General features: G+C 54.5%; 4 protein-coding genes across 4 annotated transcripts; 3 read left to right on the top strand and 1 right to left on the bottom strand.

Annotated features, from left to right (window-relative positions):
• Positions 1-8: 8 nt before the first annotated feature.
• BO72DRAFT_505714 (uncharacterized protein) lies at positions 9-3,413 on the top strand (the record flags this gene model as incomplete). The annotated part of the gene is made up of 2 exons (XM_040949200.1): positions 9-511; positions 1,527-3,413. Exons 1-2 carry the CDS (start codon positions 188-190, stop codon positions 3,411-3,413), a joined length of 2,211 nt encoding a protein of 736 aa, XP_040803455.1. The 5' UTR covers positions 9-187.
• Positions 3,414-4,203: 790 nt separating this feature from the next.
• On the bottom strand, positions 4,204-6,418 carry BO72DRAFT_446255 (epimerase/hydratase). The gene is made up of 6 exons (XM_040944250.1): positions 5,896-6,418; positions 5,697-5,799; positions 5,274-5,565; positions 5,079-5,201; positions 4,938-5,015; positions 4,204-4,868 (listed from the first exon to the last, which is right to left on the bottom strand). The coding sequence occupies exons 1-6, from the start codon at positions 5,936-5,938 to the stop codon at positions 4,584-4,586; spliced, it is 924 nt and encodes a 307-aa protein (XP_040803454.1). The 5' UTR covers positions 5,939-6,418; the 3' UTR covers positions 4,204-4,583.
• A 153-nt stretch (positions 6,419-6,571) lies between these two features.
• On the top strand, positions 6,572-8,567 carry BO72DRAFT_526092 (dTDP-glucose 4,6-dehydratase). Its single transcript, XM_040950003.1, has 2 exons — positions 6,572-7,630; positions 7,694-8,567. The coding sequence occupies exons 1-2, from the start codon at positions 6,892-6,894 to the stop codon at positions 8,236-8,238; spliced, it is 1,284 nt and encodes a 427-aa protein (XP_040803453.1). The 5' UTR covers positions 6,572-6,891; the 3' UTR covers positions 8,239-8,567.
• A 1,362-nt stretch (positions 8,568-9,929) lies between these two features.
• Positions 9,930-17,051, top strand: BO72DRAFT_44479 (type I polyketide synthase). The gene is made up of 4 exons (XM_040943899.1): positions 9,930-10,393; positions 10,458-10,936; positions 10,990-15,952; positions 16,006-17,051. Exons 1-4 carry the CDS (start codon positions 10,133-10,135, stop codon positions 16,855-16,857), a joined length of 6,555 nt encoding a protein of 2,184 aa, XP_040803452.1. The 5' UTR covers positions 9,930-10,132; the 3' UTR covers positions 16,858-17,051.
• The last annotated feature ends 299 nt before the right edge of the window (positions 17,052-17,350 follow it).

Genomic DNA, 17,350 nt, shown 5'->3' with positions numbered 1-17,350 from the left:
CTTTACACCCGCCGTCTGTCCCTAACCAGAGATACAGGCCTGGCTCGAAGCCAGCACGAAAGGCGCCATCCTCATCCTCACGGCCAGCGAGGTCGAGTACCACGCCCGCACGCGACTGGGCGCCTCGCCGACGCTGTGCGGGGTCCTCGGCGGCATCAGCGGCGGCGTGGCCCAGGCCTACCTCACCATGGGCATGACCACCTGCATGAAGACCGTGGAGGTGACGCGGACGAAGATCGCCGCGGACGGCCTCGGCAAGCCGCCCGGCACGGTCGAGATCTTCCTGCAGATCCTCCGCAAGGAAGGCATCCGCGGCGTTAAAAAAGGCGTCAACGCCGTCGCCCTCCGCCAGGTCACCGGCTGGGCGTCGCGGATCGGCATCTCGCGCTTCGCGGAGGAGACGATCCGCTCGATGCGCGGGAGAGGGAAAGACGAGAAGCTAGGGTTTGGGGATAAGATCCTCGCGTCGACGATCGGCGGGGCGCTGAGTTGTTGGAATCAGCCTTTTGAGGTGAGTTTCATCCCTTTCTTTGTGGAATGGTGGCGGGCTGGGGAAGGTGTACTGCGCGTGCGGTGATGGGAGGTGGTGGTCGTGAGCTGATTTTCTGTTTTTGTGTAGGTCCTCCGTGTGGAGATGCAGTCGATGAAGAAGGATCCGTCGCGGCCGGTTTCGCCGACTGTGTTCTCGACGTTCAGGCATATTGTTGCTACGTCCGGGGTCAAGGGGCTCTTCCGGGGTGTGGTGCCCCGGATTGGCGTCGCCGCTTGGGCGACGATCTGTATGGTTGGGTTTGGGGATACGGTTAAGGAGTATGTTAATCGGTTGTGATTTGGGGCAAAGGATTAGATTGGTTTAGGTCATTTGTTGCGATTCTATGTTTTTGATTGCTTCGTAATGCGTGAAGCCTACTAGTCTTCTGAATCTTCTTTTTGGGTTGGTGGTGAATATTCAGCTCGTGATGTCTTGAGATCCTCATCCATTGACATGCATGACACGCAACATATATTGCTGGAGTATATTCCGGCGTTTGACCAACCGTTGTCCATGGATAGGACTTCATAAAAAAGTCCACCATCTTAAAACCACAGAAACATTTATTTTCATTAGTAGTCAGGCAGCTATGTGACACAGCCTGGTAAATATTTTTCTGATTATAGGATGGAATAGGATACTCGCCATCAGAGAACGGATTCTGCGCACTGAAAAGTCGATGAGTCAGCCACCAGCCACAATTCGGCTATCGCCCATCATTCCGGGATGTCGTTCCTTCCGGCATCGTCCATTCCAAGCTGGAGGACGTCGATGACTTCGAAAAACCAGATTCACCGATACCCGCCAGAATTCTAAGAATGCAATACTAAATCTGTGAACATGACTGAAGAATCTCCAAGCTCTGTTCCGCGCCGCCACCGTCGCGGTCTCACCCGCAGCGCGGCCGCCTGCCAGCGGTGCCGCAGGCGGAAGCAAAAAGTTAGTCGTGTACCTGCCCTCTGAGATCAGATCGACCCACTCACTGGTATGACAGTGCGACGGAAGACTACCGACATGCGGTCCATGTGCTGCTGCCGGGACGTCCTGTGTGATGTCGGACCGGCTTGTGGTCCGCCCTGGCGATGCGCAATGTGAATGCGACGACCTGCGAGCGCGCCTGGCGACCGCGGAGCGACGGTGCAGTGACCTTCTGCAAGAGAACCAGCGGCTTCAGGTGCAAATCATGGAAGCCTTCCAGTCACCTGGACCGGTCGCTCATGAGCCCCGGACGCCGATGCTGTCCGCCGTGGCAAAGGAGGCAGGGCATAGCACCGCCGGCTCAGGGGCTCAGCCACAGCACATCCCCTTAGACGGTACGACGAACTTGGCCCGTCAGTCCTGCGAGCGCATCCTGCGTCCGACTTTTGCCAATCGACCTGGTATGCAGAAGGTGAATCGCAGCACGCTGAGTGGCGCCTGGGAATTGTGGGGTGACGATACGAGTGTGGAAGTGCCCCTGAGCAGCGCGGTCGAGATCGGCCACGAAACCTATGTCAGTCTTGCTGAGACCTTCTTCGATCGGCGGTGGCCGTACCTCCCTGTCCTGCATCGGCCGACATTCTGGGAGCAGCACCTTAATCCGTTCTTGGCACACCCCGAGGCTCGCTCCATCTCGAGGTTTTTCGTCAAGATTGTGTGTGCAATTGCTGCTACTGAGCGGTCTTGCCAATTATTGAGTAACGATGATATGCATCGGAAGCTCTTCAAGGATGCTGTCAAGGACTTGGAGCTGATTACGGAGGCTGGCGATCTTGAGTATATCCAATGCCTGCTGCTGCTCTCAATGTATGGGCACAATGAGCCACAGTCGGTCAATATGTGGTATACCACGGGAATGGCGCTGCATTTGGCCATCGGAATGGATCTACATCGCAAGGAGAGTCTGATGGGACAGGACGTGCTGCAAGCGGAGATGATGAAGCGGATCTTCTGGTGCGCCTACGTGATGCAATGCAGTATGGCCATCAACATGGGTCGGCCCTTGATGATCGAAGACTCGGATATCACGATTGCTTTGCCACTCCAACGAACAGACCAACAACTGAGTGATCAGATGGCTGGGATCGACGAGCTCACAATTCCGAGCGTGACTGACATGTCCACCTTCAATCATATCATCGCACTTCGCCAGATCAACGCCGGGGTCTACAAACAATTCCACCCCAGAGGCGGCGTAGGGGCTAACCGATCGGATTTAGACCAACTACGAAATCAGTACAACTTTGAACTGAACCAGTGGTTAATCACTGCTCCGCGATATGTCCACAGCCTGTCAACCTTCCAGTCGACAGAATGGTTCCAGATCGCTTTCCATCACGCGATGCTCTCCCTCTATCGTCCTTCCCGGGCGATCCCAATTCCTCTGCCTGACGACCTACGCATCTGTCTCGAGTCTGCGATCGGACTCATTAGTTCGTACAGCGCGCTGTATGCGCGGAACCGCATCAAGTACACCTTTGTCGCGATCCATTCGCTTCTGATGGCCGCGGTGACCATGCTGTACTCGCTGCGGGCTTCTGCGTCGTTGCGGCAGGAGCTGACCAAGCCAGTCGTGCAGACCAATATCCAGACTTTTCTCACTCTCTTTCGTGGGATATGCAACGGTCGCGAGGTGGGCGAGAAGTGTTCCCAGATCGTCGAGCGGCTCGGGAACTCCATCTTGACGCTCTATGACGATACCGGCCGCGCGGACGCAGAAGTCGATACCGAGTTCCAGTCGTGGTTTGGACTCCAAACGCATACGCCTGCTCAAACCGATGAGGCGCAGTCGCATACGATATCACCGCATTTCCCGGACGTTCGGGTGGATCTGCCGTGGGCGGACCTGTTCACGGAAGGTATCAACATGGCTTCCACGGATGTGTGGAGCATCTTTTCTTAGAGATCTGATCAAAGAATTTCAAGAATTTCAGAATTTCCAAAATGATGAGAAATGTGCCAGGTTTCAAGGTACTGCTCCATTTGTGCTCTGGGGTTGTCTGTCAACGATCGCATGTACGGGTACTTCAGATTACCCAAGAAATGACCACAAGGTTCATTGAGTGTCCGCGCGCCTACAGTTCGAATCATGTTGCGCTCGCTATCCAGATCTCGTGACTTGCCTGATCAGCAGCCCGGAATTCTGCAAGCCGCGGGCTTGATGGGAATCCCGACCGTCAGCCTGCCTCATCATATTAGCCGAAAACGGGCAAGAGCTGAAAGACTAAGCGAAGGAATACGAGCGGGCGAGCAGGATCCTTTTCATTCCGAAGGATTATTTTCTGCGACGAAAGGCCCCCCGGATTACCGGTAATTTACGGGAAGCTTACAATGCTGCAATGCGCGCAGGGGCGGCGGCTGGGGTGGGATCTTGGTACGCGCCACGTAACCAGTACGGCCCGCCGGTGCGGGCCGGTTCTATCGAAAGACGGGGACTTCGCACACAAAATCCACCAGTATGCACCGGTTTAGTTGCCCGTCGCTGCAGCAACTTTCCGTTCTTGTCGAATCAAAGTCGAAAGAATAGTGGTCTTATGCGGAGTCAGAGTCAGGTTCGGGTTGAGTCTATGCTTGTTTGGGACCGACGCGGGGCCGCACATCAAGGCCCGGTTGGCTGTATGCTGTATACATCGTACGGTTGCTGATGCAGTTAAGTTATCATGGAAGGCCGTTGCCTCTTCGCGATCCCGCGGCTGATAAGATGTCTTGATTCATTTTATCTGAATATAATCCGAGAAGAACGAAGTGATTGATGTGCAAAAATTTTGATGAATTATCTCCCCAAGACAGCATGAAGTGCAAGAGCGATCAATAACTTGTTTCTGCATGAAAGTCTCCATCTTGATTAAAGCGACTCGCATGGCGAAAATGATCGGCCAGGGAAACAAAGAAGACAACCGCAGAATCAATTGGAATCAGAATCCAAAGTCAAAAGTCAAAGTCAAACAGTCTATAGGCCCAAGCGACAAGAAAAGACAAGAGATGAAAACAGAACACCGAATGCCAAAGTAGAAAAGGAAGGAGAAGATGGAGTCGTCATGCTGTTGTGTGGTTGCTCATCGCATCCAGCCATTCAAACAGCGAGCTTGGTCCGCGACAACTTGCCGCCTGGGCCGTACCCCTTGTCCGCCATCTCGATGAACAGATCCTCCAGGGCCTCCGGGGTGTCCTTGACTTCGTGGCCGAGCTCGCGGAGTCGGTTGATCAACTTGCTCGAGTCGAAGACCGGGTGGCACCGCGGCGCCTTGAGCACCTTGTGCATGTCGTCCAGCTCGAAGTTCTCCCAGTTCAGCGAGGGCTCGATGTACTTCTTCATGAGCGTCATGATCTGGTTGTTGGTGAATGGCGAGGGGGAGATCTGATTCCCTCCATTAGTATGGGGAGGGGGTGATTGTTAAGGTCAAAGGAAGCAGGGAGCGCCACGCACCAGGTTGTAAATGCCCGTGTCACCGGCCTGGGACAGGAGGATTGCGCCGGGCAGAAGGTTGGGGAGGATGGTTCCGGACTGTGTTTGTGCGTCGTCAGTCCATGAGCCTTACTCTCAAATGTTTGGTTTGGAACAACATACCGCAGGCAAGTTCACCAGCTTCTTATAGCTGATCAGCTTGGTGGTCAAGTTGTTGGGGTTGAAGTCGGCCGCGATCGGGGCGCGGATTCTCAAGAGGAGGAGGTTGGGGTAGTGCTTGATGCTCTGTTTTCGGGATTCGAATTGGTTAGTACTTCTCTTCTTTTTTTTCTTGGGGGGTCTTCCAGGCCGACGCACATTCTCGCTCAACAACCGCGAGCACGAGTACCAGGACCCGGCGTAGTTGGGATCATCCTCCTCGGTGAAGTTGGCGTCCGGGGCGCGGGTCGGGTCGGTGTCATAGATACAGGCCGATCCTAGCTGAGTAACATGGATACCTAATTGGAAGCAGCAGTCGACTACGTTGAGCACACCTAGGATATTGGATCGCACCGTCTCGATCTTGTGGTCCTCACACCAGTCGGCGTTGGGGAGCCCGCGCAGGCCCGCGCAGTTGATCACCCGCGTGGGCCTGTGGATGGCGAGCGCACTGTTTTGGGGGATGTCTCGAGAGGTTAGCATTCTGTGTCAAGTTCTTGAACATGTTTTGGGTTGGTGGTCCCCACGGCGAGAATGGGATGGTTTTGTTTAAAGGGGGGGAGGGGAATCTTTCTTGCGCACGTTAAAACTTGCTCGCGACTTTCAATTCGAGCATCAGAGGAAACCACTTTCACGCCTTGCTTCTCCAGGAGTTCCTTGATTTGCGTGGCGATCCAGCCGGTGCCTGTTTTTTTGGGGGGGAAGTAAGCCGTTGATCTTTGTTGAAGTAGAATTTATACGACACTGGGAGAAGGGGGGAACGTTCGCAGAGGTATATTACCGAAGATCAGGAAAACATGGGGCTGGTCAATAGCAATAGCCATGATGGTTGAAATTGGGCTTGTTTTTTGGGGGTTGAGGGGAGGTTGAGGATTGGTTTGAATGAGGGGGAAAAAGCGATTGATCGATCGGAGGGTTGATGTTAAATATGAGGGCTGTTGTGATTGTGGGTTGGATGTGGAATGGGTTGATCTGCTGTGGATGGATGGATGTTGAAGAGTGCGAGCTGATCGGGACTCTTATATTCAGTAGCAATCGCAATGCGAGAGCATCATCTTTGCCACTTGGCGACGGAGGAGGAGCAAAGCCTAGCCTTGCCTGGTATACCGCTCGCGTAATCTAAATCTGTGTTGACTCCGGTGGGCACGAGTAACCGCTAGACAAGTAGAACAGAGTAGAGATGACTGCGGATGGCAGGTTTGACTGGGGTTTTTTTTGTCTGGTTGGGATGAGAGAGATGGATGAAATGAAGTAAAGTCCAGATTCAGGGAAATTGACTCTGACGTACTAAGTCAGAAGAGAAAGGGTGTCAGTCAGTCAGTCAGTCAGACCAGCCCAGCCCAGACCAAGAAGAGCCCCTCAGCACGTGGCGTCGCCCTAAGCGTGAGCCCTAGTCTATCCGCGGGGTATTCGCTGAAGATTCGCCTCCAGTTCTACTCGGAGTCATGCAGAGTCGACAGGAATCCCTTCCTGAGGCTGGAAGCATACTCAGCATACTCAGCCCACTCTTATTTCGTTGCTTGGGAAAACGGCATCAGAGATGAAGCCATTGTTGGTTATAAAAACAGCCTGGATTCGGCCCCTACCCTGGCCTTTCTCTTCATCATCATCCAGCAAAACAAGCTAAGGCAAGCAACAAAGCCTCAGTCTCAGAAAAACAATTCGCCTTCTTCTTCTTCTTCTTTCAGCTTTCACTTTAAGTACAGCCTTCATTCCTTCATTCTTCTTGCAATATCTTCAACCTTCTACCTTCACTTTACTCCACACATCAATCAAAATGCAGGCCAAGGGATTGTCTCTGAAGGTCGCTCAGCTCACCCCTCCCGAGAGCCCTCCCCCGGAGACCGTTGAGCTCGTCAAGCAGGCTATTGCCACTACTTTCGAGCCCTCCACCCACGAGGAGAGCCAGCGGCTCGTCGGTACTACCCGGTTCGCCCCTCGTCGCGACATCAACAACATCCTCATCACCGGTGGTGCCGGCTTCATCGGCAGCTGGGTCACTCGTCACATGACCGTCCAGTACCCTGAGTACAACATCATCTGCTTCGACCGTCTGGACTATGTCTCCTCGATGGCCAACATCGACTGCCTGGAGTCCTTCCCCAACTTCCACTTCGTCAAGGGCAACTTGACCGACCGTGAAATCGTGGCCGAGACCCTGTCCAAATACAACATCGACTGTGTGATGCACTTTGCCGCCAACTCCCACGTGCAGAACTCCTTCCTTGACCCTACCAGCTTCACTGTCAACAACGTGGTCGGCACCCAGACTCTCCTGGACTGCGTCCGCGAGCACGGCCGCGTCGCTCGCTTCGTCCATGTCAGCACAGATGAGGTCTACGGTGAAACCACCGACGACTTCGTCGACGAGACCACGCAGTTCCTGCCCACCAACCCCTACTCTGCCTCCAAGGCCGCTGCCGAGATGTACGTCCACGCTTACGCCAAGTCCTTCGGCATCCCCATGGTCATTGTCCGCAGCAACAACGTCTACGGACCTTGCCAGTACCCCGAGAGTCAGTAGCCCCGTTGGTACCAAATCTGTAGCCCCAATAAGATAGCTAACCTCCCACATGCAGAAATCATCCCCCGCTTCTTCAAGCTTCTCTCCAAGAACCAGCCCCTCACCCTCCAGGGCAACGGTCTCCACAAGCGCCGCTACCTGTACGGCGCCGACGCTGCCGACGGGTTCGACACCATCCTCCACAAGGGTGTCGACGGCGAGGCCTACAACATCGGCTCGGCCTTCGGTGTGACCAACCTCGAGGTTGCCATCCGCATGCTCGAGCTGTTCGGCTTCGACCCCCGCTCCGACTTCAAGGAGCGCCTGGTCTGGATCCCCGACCGTCCCCACAACGACCTCGACTACCGCGTCGACGGCTCCAAGCTCGAGAGCCTGGGCTGGCGCCAGAACACCCACTTCGAGGATGGACTCCGCGCCACCGTCGAGTGGTACCGCAAGAACATCGACGTCTGGTGGGCCGATGAGCCCAACAAGACCGTCTCCGCCAGCAGCACCAACGCCGCCCACATCGCCGCCCCGGTCCACCACCACCAGGCCCCGATCAAGGTCAAGAGCGAGAACGCCCAGGTCACGATCACTGCGACTGAGATCACTGCTTAGAGTGCCCATCTCTCTGATGGAAAAGATGGAGGAGAAGTATACTACTAACCATGGAAGGAAGGCTTATAGACTTTTCTTTTTCCCACCCACAGCCTTCCCCAAGAAATTTGGCCCTGCTATAGATTGTTTGCGATACTCACTGATTGGCGATGATTTTTTTTTCTATTCTTATTTTGGTTTGACCTTTGATTCTTGTTCATCTTTGACCTGACCTATTTTGGTCTTACTTGCTTTATGGTTTCGATATTGTTTGCGATGATGATCTGTTTTGACTTTGTGTCTTGGACTTGCCCCCTGCTGATTCTTTTTACCCCGGGCCTAATGATCTCTCCTATGTTGTTTATGTTTCTTACTCAAGAAGATTAGATGTTTGTGTAACAATTCAATTCTTATTCTTTGAGGATTATGGTCGGGTCGAGTTTGTAGCTTCTATCTTCTCTTGTACGCTTCCGGGTCGGCTGAATACAACTTGGCAGAATGTTCACTCAGTGAGAGATGGCCAAAATATTTAGAACCTGGCTTGCAGACCTGTCTCTAACTATAGATAGTGCCTTCATAAATCAGGTTGTCATAATGAAAATGTCTATTCAATTATTATTGGGTTTCTGGCAAGTTTTGAGTTACATAGCTGAGTTGTAGATTAACTGGCCAGAGAAGGTATGCACTCTAGCTTCTGGGTCGAAACGAGCTAATGTCAATTTTTCATCATTATGTATTAGTTTCTGCTGGCTCGAGTAACATTGATGTAGAGTTGTAGGGATTGTTGGCTGTAGATTGATCACAACATGGTGTGGTTGCTTGGTGAAGTGTACTTTATTTGGGCCATGGGCGAAAATATAGGTGTGGTTTGGCCACTAATCTGAAAATATATATATGTATATATATACATACTGAGCATGTGTCGACTCTTGTAGTTTGGGAATCTTTGCTTGCAAATGAATCTAGATGCTCTTTTTGTACATCTACTGAAAGCTGATTGATATGTGAGGCTCAATTCAGTGCCCAATCTATTTTGTCACGATGTTCTGTGAATTTGCAAGGACGGGTTCTGGCGACCGGAATTCAAGAAACAGTGGCGCGTTCTTCAGGATATCTTCAGCTATCTCAGACCCCTGCTGAATGCTACGCTAAGCTGTTTGTGTCTAATCAGCTATGCAAACAAAGTTATTCAGGTAGTCAATTTCACTAGGGATTGTGCAGGCGGCATAATTCATCACGTGACCATGTACTTTTGGAAGTCGAAAGAGGAAAGAGGGGGCTCTGCATGGTCCAACTCTTCAACACCGGCTTTGTTTCACTTTGACTCTTCAACATCGTCCCCTTGCCACCTCCACCCCACGTTCAGGGCTAGATCCTGTGTCGGACTCAGGATTTGGTCAGACTCTCCCGAGCGGGGTTGAAATTCCTTATCGTATCAACCCCGAAGTCCGCGCAGAGGAAGCGGAAGGGGGCGGGGTTCTTCCTTATCGGTCCGTCACGGTGGAATAGTCTGACACCAAAGACACGAAGGATCTGAATCCTTCCTTCTGCACCTTTGCCATCCATCCTTCATCCTTCCACCATCGAGCCATCCTCATCCACTATGGTCAGTCAACTCAGCCTGGGTTTGACTCGACTCAACTCAACTCCGACTCGCACACACGATGCCGTTCTGTCGGGGCCTCTTGGGAGCCGCGAATCCCGTCAGCCTCGAGGCACCTGCAACAATCTCAGGTTATAAAGATGCCATTGCAGTTGGCCCATCTACCATGAAAAAATCATCATCGATCATCATCGCATTCTAATTCTAATACTCTAATCATTTCCCCCTTGCACTCTCCGAAGAGAGCATCCTAAGACAATCCATTTCCAGCAGATTAGTCCCGACAATCATCAACCACCACCACCAATCAAAATGACTATCAACTCGTCGGCCAACGGATCTTTCGATTCCATCCCTGCTGCTAGCCATGCTCCCAACGGAAGAGCTGCAGGTGCCCGCCCCTCCGAGCCCATTGCCATCGTCGGTGTCAGTGGCAAGTTCGCTGGGTCGGCCAGCACCCCGGAGAATCTGTGGAAGATGCTTGCCGCTGGTGAGGGTGCCTGGTCGCGCATCCCCGAGGACCGCTTCGACGTGAACTCTTTCTACCACCCGGACAAGGACAGGGCCGGACGCGTGAGTAACCCTTGAGACACAATCCCCATGAAGAAAGGCATTCGGCGCTAACCCTCCGAGACAGAACCACGCCATTGGTGGACACTTCATGGACGAGGATGTCGCCCTTTTCGATGCCGGTTTCTTCAACCTGCCCGCTGATGTGGCTAGTGCCATGGACCCTCAGCTTCGTTTGTTGCTAGAGTCGGTCTACGAAGCCATGGAGGATGCTGGTATCCCCATGGAGAAGATTGCGGGTACCGACACATCCATGTACACGGGCTGCTACGGCAAAGATTACCACGATCTGCACAGCCGTGATCCTGAGGCTATGCCCGCTCCTTTCCTCACGGGCAATGGTACCGCCATGCTTTCCAACCGTGTCTCCCACTTCTACGATCTTCAGGGTCCCAGTATGTCCATTGACACTGGTTGCTCGGCTGGTCTTGTCGCTCTGCACCAGGGTTGCCGTAGCATCCAGTCTGGAGAGTCCGAGCTGTCCATCGTTGGAGCCAGTACCACCATCTTGAACCCCGACTTGTACATCGCTATGTCTATGTTGAGGTATGCCACCCTCCACTTCATGATACCTGGATAGAGTACTGACAGAATAATAGCATGGTCGGTGAAGAGGGCAAGTGTTATGCCTGGGATGCTCGCGCCCAGGGCTACGGAAGAGGAGAGGGTGTCGCCACCCTTGTGCTGAAGTCTCTCGACGCCGCTATCCGGGATGGCGACCGCGTTCACGCTGTCATCAGAGAGACCGGATTGAACCAAGACGGAAAGACCCAGACCATCACATCTCCTTCGATCGACTCGCAGGTCAAGCTCATCCAACAGTGCTACCGCAAGGCTGGCCTTGACATTGCCGACACTGGTTACGTTGAGGCCCACATGACGGGTACCCCCACCGGTGATCTTGCTGAGGCCACTGCCTTGGCTCAGACCTTCGGAAAGAGCCGTCAACCTAACGACCCTGTCTACATCGGCTCTGTGAAGACGAACATTGGTCACACTGAGCCTGTCAGTGGTCTTGCAGCTGTGATCAAGACCATCTGGGCCATGAAGCACAAGCAGATCCCACGGAACATCAACTACGAGACACCCAACCCTAAGATTCGCCAGCAGGAGTGGAACCTCACGGTCCCCACCTCGCTTATCCCTTGGCCCCAGAACAAGGCTCTGCGTGCCTCGATCAACAACTTCGGATATGGTGGTACCAACGCCCACGTCATTCTCGACGGAGCCCCTGAGCAGTTCCTTGATGCCAGTGGCCGCCAGATCGAGGAGGCCCCCAGAGCGCGCGTCCACATCGTCAGTGCAAAGGATAAGGTTGCCCTGAAGGCTATGCTCGCAAACCTCGCGGAGTGGGCTCCCGAGCATCTTGATGACAGTGCTCTCGGAGATTTGGCTTACACTCTGGCTGAGCGCCGGTCCAGACTCCCCTGGATGTCGGCTGTGAGCGCTAGCTCCGTCACTGAACTGGCTGAACGCTTGAAGGAACCTACCATCAAGATGTCTCATGCCACCAAGAAGCCTCGTCTCGGATTTGTCTTCAACGGTCAGGGTGCTCAGTGGCACGCTATGGGCCGCGAGCTGATTGGAGCTTACCCCATCTTTGCTGAAAGTGTTCACAAGGCTGACAAGATCCTCAAGGGTCATGGCGCGACCTGGTCTCTGCACGAGGAACTTCTGCGCGACGCAAAGACCACCCGCGTCTCTGAGGTCAACCTGAGCCAGCCTATCACAGTCGGTCTCCAGTTGTGTTTGATTGATTTGCTCAGATCTTGGGGTGTCGAGCCATCTGCCATCACCAGTCACTCCAGTGGTGAAATTGCGGGTGCTTATGCGGTCGGTGCCCTGACATTCTCGGAGGCTCTTGCTGCTGCTTTCTACCGTGGTGAGCTTGCTCTCCGCAACGAAGCCCTCAAGTCTCTTTCTGGTGGTATGATGGCCGCTGGTCTGGGTCAGGAAGAAGCCGCGAAGTACATCGCCGACACCGACAATGGCCGTGTCGTCGTGGCTTGTGTCAACTCTCCCGGCAGTGTCACCCTCTCCGGAGATCTTCCTGCCCTCGAACAGGTAGAAGCTCGTCTACAAGCCGATGGTATCTTCGCGAGAAGACTCAAGGTTCCGCTTGCTTACCACTCGCACCACATGCTTTGCTTCGCGCAGGAGTACACTGATAGCCTTACCAAGCTGCTTGCCGCTCAGCCCAAGGACGGTGACTGGGTCAACAAGGTTCGCTTCGCATCCCCAGTCACTGGAAAGGTCGTCACCTCCGCCGAGACTCTGGGTCCCAAGCACTGGGCCGACAACCTGACCAACGCGGTTCTCTTCAGTCAGTCCTTCGACGCCATGTGCTTCAACGAGGATGGAAAGCGCGAGGTCGATATGATCGTCGAGCTTGGTGCCCACAGCACTCTTGCCGGTCCTATCCGCCAGATCCTCAAGCCCCGCGAGGAGATCCCCTACGTCTCCTGTTTGCAGAGAGGCATCAATGCCGTTGAGACCATGCAGAACGTTGCCTGCGAGCTTCTGAGCAAGGGATACCCTGTGTCCATCGAGGCTGTTAACTCTCCTCTTGGCGAGAAGCACCACTTCGTCCACGACTTGCCCACTTACGCCTGGAACCACTCGACCCGCTACTGGACCGAGCCTCGCGTGAACAAGGAGATCCGCCACAAGAGATTCGCTCCCCACGAGCTGCTTGGCAGTCTGCTTCCTGGTGACAACGGCCTGACCCCGACCTGGCGGAACTTCCTGCGTCTCTCTGATGTCTCTTGGCTCATCGACCACCAGATTGACGGCTCTGTCGTTCTTCCTGGTGCAGGCTACATTGCGATGGCGATTGAGGCTACCCGTCTCCTCGATGGACCTGCAGACACCATCACTGCGTTCCAGCTGCGTGACATTGAGATCACCAACGCTCTCGCTATCTCGGACTCCTCTGCGGGTGTCGAAACTCAGCTTCAGCTTCGTCCCTCCGACAAGGAGGCTGGCTGGTACGAGTTCCTCCTCTCTTCTCTGACCGCTGCCGGCACCTGGATTGTGAACTGCAAGGGCTCCGTCAAGGCCGAGAAGGATGAAAGCGCGAAGGAGGCCTCGCAAGAAGCCGCTCTTCACTCCGAGTCTTTCTTCCACCCAGGTGTCAAGCCCACTCAGGTCAGCGAGGATGCTCTGTTCGCTAGCCTGCGCCAGTCTGGTATTTACCACGGCTCATCCTTCCGCAACCTTGGGGATATCCAGACCGTTAGAAAGAAGGCCATCACCGACCTCACCATCCCCACTGTTGTCTCCGAGGCGCATGACTATGTTATTCACCCCACCACTCTCGACGCCATTGTGGTAGCTGCCTACACCAACCTGCCCAAGAAGCTCCTACAGTCCTCCATGGTCGTTCCTCGGTCCATGCGCAAGTTGACCATCCGCAGCGGTCTCAACCGCCACAGCGGCGAGAAGCTCCAGGCATTCACTGAGAACCTGAGCGCGGACAGCCGAGGATTCAGCTCTAACATCGCTGTGATCAACCAGGATGATGAGCGCTCGCTGCCAGTCTTCGAGCTGGACGAGTTCTTCGCCCAGGCTGTTCCTCGTGGCGCTGAGAACCCCGATGCCAACCTTCCAATGACTTCCAAGCTGCAGTGGGAGCTCGACATCTTCACCTCCAAGCCGGCTGCTGCTTTCGCGGACTCTCTCCGCATCACGCCCACTGACCAGCAGGCGGAGTTCGAGAACAAGCTGCTACGTGCTACCTACCTCCACATTGCTGATGCTGTTCGTGAGATCGAGAAGACCGGCTACAACAAGACTTCGGAGAAGTGGGAGGCCCACATTCAACGCCTCTACGAGTGGCTGAAGGAGGTTGTCAAGCTCGGAGAGACTGGAAAGCTCGCCCCTCGCAGCAAGACCTGGGCACGCACCAGCAAGGGTATGAAGCAGATGCTTGTGGATGAGCTGATCGCCAGCAAGAACGCTTCCGCTTCTCTCACTGTCCGTATCGGACAGCAGCTTGCAAGCATCATCCGTGGCGAGGTTGCACCTCAAAGCCTGGCCAAGGATGGTGACCTGGTGCAGGAATACCTGGCTGACTACCCCAAGCTAAAGGAGAGAACTGGCGCACAACTCGCTCAGATCATTGAGCTGTTCGCTGTGAAGCGTCCTGGTGCCAAGGTCTTGGGTCTCGGCGCTGGTCTGGGAGCTGCTGCTACTGAGACTGTTCTGCAGGCCTTTGCTGCCCGCACCTCTGACGGGACCCGGTCCCTCCTGGGTCACTACACCTTCACTGCTGCCTCATCCGACACGCTCCAGGCTGCTAGCCAGAAGCTTGCTTCTTGGTCTGACCTGATCGACTTCAAGGCTCTCGACATCGAGAAGAACCCCCTCGAGCAGTCTTTCGAGCGTGGATATGACCTCATTATTGCCTCACAGGCATTCCAGGGCACCGAGTCCGTGCAGACCGCCCTCTCCAACGTTCAGAAGCTCCTGGCTCCTGGTGGCAAGCTGATTCTCATCGAAACCACCAAGGACCGTGCCGACTCGCAGCTCGTCTTTGCTACCCTGCCCAGCTTCAAGGAGTCCAAGTCGGTCGAATCTTGGGATGCTACTTTGCGCGATGCAGGCTTCTCGGGAGTTGATCTCGAGGTTGCCGATTCCGAAGAGCCCAGCCTCCAGACTCTCAGCCTGATCTTGACCACCGCCAAGTCCACCAAGTCTTCTTACCCTTCCACCATCTCCATTGTCCACACTGCCACTGTCAGCCCCCCCGCTGAGTGGGTTGAGGAGCTCAGCACTGCTATCCAGGCTCGCACTGGTGTTGCTCCTATTACCGAGAACTTGGATGAGCTCGAGGCATTTGAGGACAAGGCTATCATCTTCACTGCTGAATTGGAGAAGCCCTTCGTCCACCACATTGGAGAGGCCGACTTTGGCAAGCTGCAGAAGCTTCTGGTCAACAGCCAGAACCTCCTTTGGCTGAGCGCTGGTGGTGCGATCGACTCGGAAATTCCCGTCTACGGCCAGACCCAGGGTCTCCTTCGTACTGTGCGCCAGGAAGATGCTGGCAAGCGTCTGATCCAGCTTGACTTCACTGCCGCCACCGACCTGATCCCCTGGACCAACGACAAGATTGGCCACATTGTGGATGTTTTTGAGCAGAGCTTCGATTCCAGCCTCACTGCTGCCGACCGTGAGTGCGAATACTCGGTCAAGAACTCGACCCTCCACATCTCCAGAGCCTACCCTGATCTGGATGTTCAAGAACTCTCTGATGTTACCCCCGTCTCCCTCGACAAGTCTGACTCGACCTACTTGATTGTTGGTGGTATGGGTGGTATTGGTCGGTCCATTGTGTCCTGGCTCATGGAGAACGGAGCTAAGAACTTGCTCGTCGTTTCCCGCAAGGCAGAGGCCAGCTCTGAGGTGCCCGACATGCAGGCCGCGGCCAAGGCTGACGGATGCAACCTTCAAATCCGCTCCTGCGACGTCTCTGATGAGCAGGCCTTGGTCAAGCTGCTGAAGGACACTGCTGATGTTCTCCCCCCTGTTCGTGGTGTGATCAACGCGGCCATGGCCCTCGAGGTAAGCATAACTCCTCATCATGCTTCGATTTATCATATGCTAACACTATCTAGGATACTGTGCTCGAGCGTATGACCTACGACCAATGGCAGAAGGGTATCCGGGCCAAGGTCGACAGCAGCATCAACCTTAACACCCACTTGCCCAACCTTGACTTCTTCATCTTCCTCTCTTCGGTCACTGGTGTGGCTGGCCACACTTCCCAGTCCAACTACACTGCGGGTAACACCTTCCAAGATGCCCTGGCCCGTCACCGTACCCTTCAGGGTGAACCCGCTATTGCCCTTAACCTGAGTGCCATCAAGGGTGCTGGTTGGGTTGCCTCGCAAGGAGCTGAGGGTGAGCAGGAGGTGCTCAAGCGTGTGGAGCACCTGGGTGCAGTCTCCGCCGATGTTGACTTTGTCCTTGAGTTGCTCGAGAAGTCCATTCGGGAGCCCCGCCCCACCAGCCCCGCCGACAGCCAGGTCGTCGTGGGTCTCGCCCGGGACGATGCTATTCCCGAAGACTCTGTCACTCGTCTCGACCGCCGCTTTGGCACCCTTCGTCTGTCTACCCCGCGCGGAGCATCCTCCGACGCTGCCGAGGCCTCTGGCAATGCGGACAGCCTCGCCGTCCTCAACCGCGCCCTGGCTGCTGGCCCGGTGTCCAAGGCTGACGCTGTCAAGCTGATTGTGGACGTGGTTGCCGGCAAGACGGCCTCCATCTTCAACATCGAGCAGGAGGTCATCGACCCGAGTCTGTCGCTGTCCAAGTATGGTGTCGACTCTCTGGTCGCAGTCGACCTGCGCAACTACCTGGCTACGAGCCTCAGGGCCAGGGTGTCCATCTTCGACATCCTCCAAACCCCGTCTTTGGCGGAGTTCGGCGCCCTGCTGGCGGAGAAGAGCGAATTGATTGCCAAATAGATACCCCCCACGACAAGAGGCGGCTACGGAGAATTACGACTTGCATGTACACCTTGTTTTTCTCATCCCGGGCATAGATTGGGGGCTGAGTTTGTCGATTGCTTCCGAACTTGACTACATTGTTTGCTTTTAATTCGCTTGTACCTAGATTGAAATGCTTCTAATTTGGATAATTGAAACTCTATACCAGTCAACTCTTTCTTTTTCTTTTTTGTAATCGGTCGATTCGGACTTGCAGCATCTCCGATCCGACCTCGCTGTTTGGCACTTAGATTCGGCTAGGTCGGGTAGCGGTGAAGGTAACTAGTTAGACGCTTAAGTCTTGGAAAGGTATTCTCCCTGAATCTAAGGATCATAAAGCAGCTTATGTTTCTGGTTGAGAAGTTATGCTGAAGTATACCTAGACCCGATGCAGACGAGGAGCCTCATTGCTTGGGGAAAGCACGTGCCTTGCTCGGCTCGGTGTTTTTCTCCTAGCCTCGTCTCGCCTCGC

This window comes from Aspergillus fijiensis (genome assembly GCF_003184825.1).
Source record: "Aspergillus fijiensis CBS 313.89 unplaced genomic scaffold BO72scaffold_13, whole genome shotgun sequence".
In the NCBI taxonomy this organism is placed as follows: Eukaryota; Fungi; Ascomycota; class Eurotiomycetes; order Eurotiales; family Aspergillaceae; genus Aspergillus; species Aspergillus fijiensis.
Note: the sequence above shows the minus strand (reverse complement) of the source record. Positions and strands in the feature narration are given on the sequence as shown.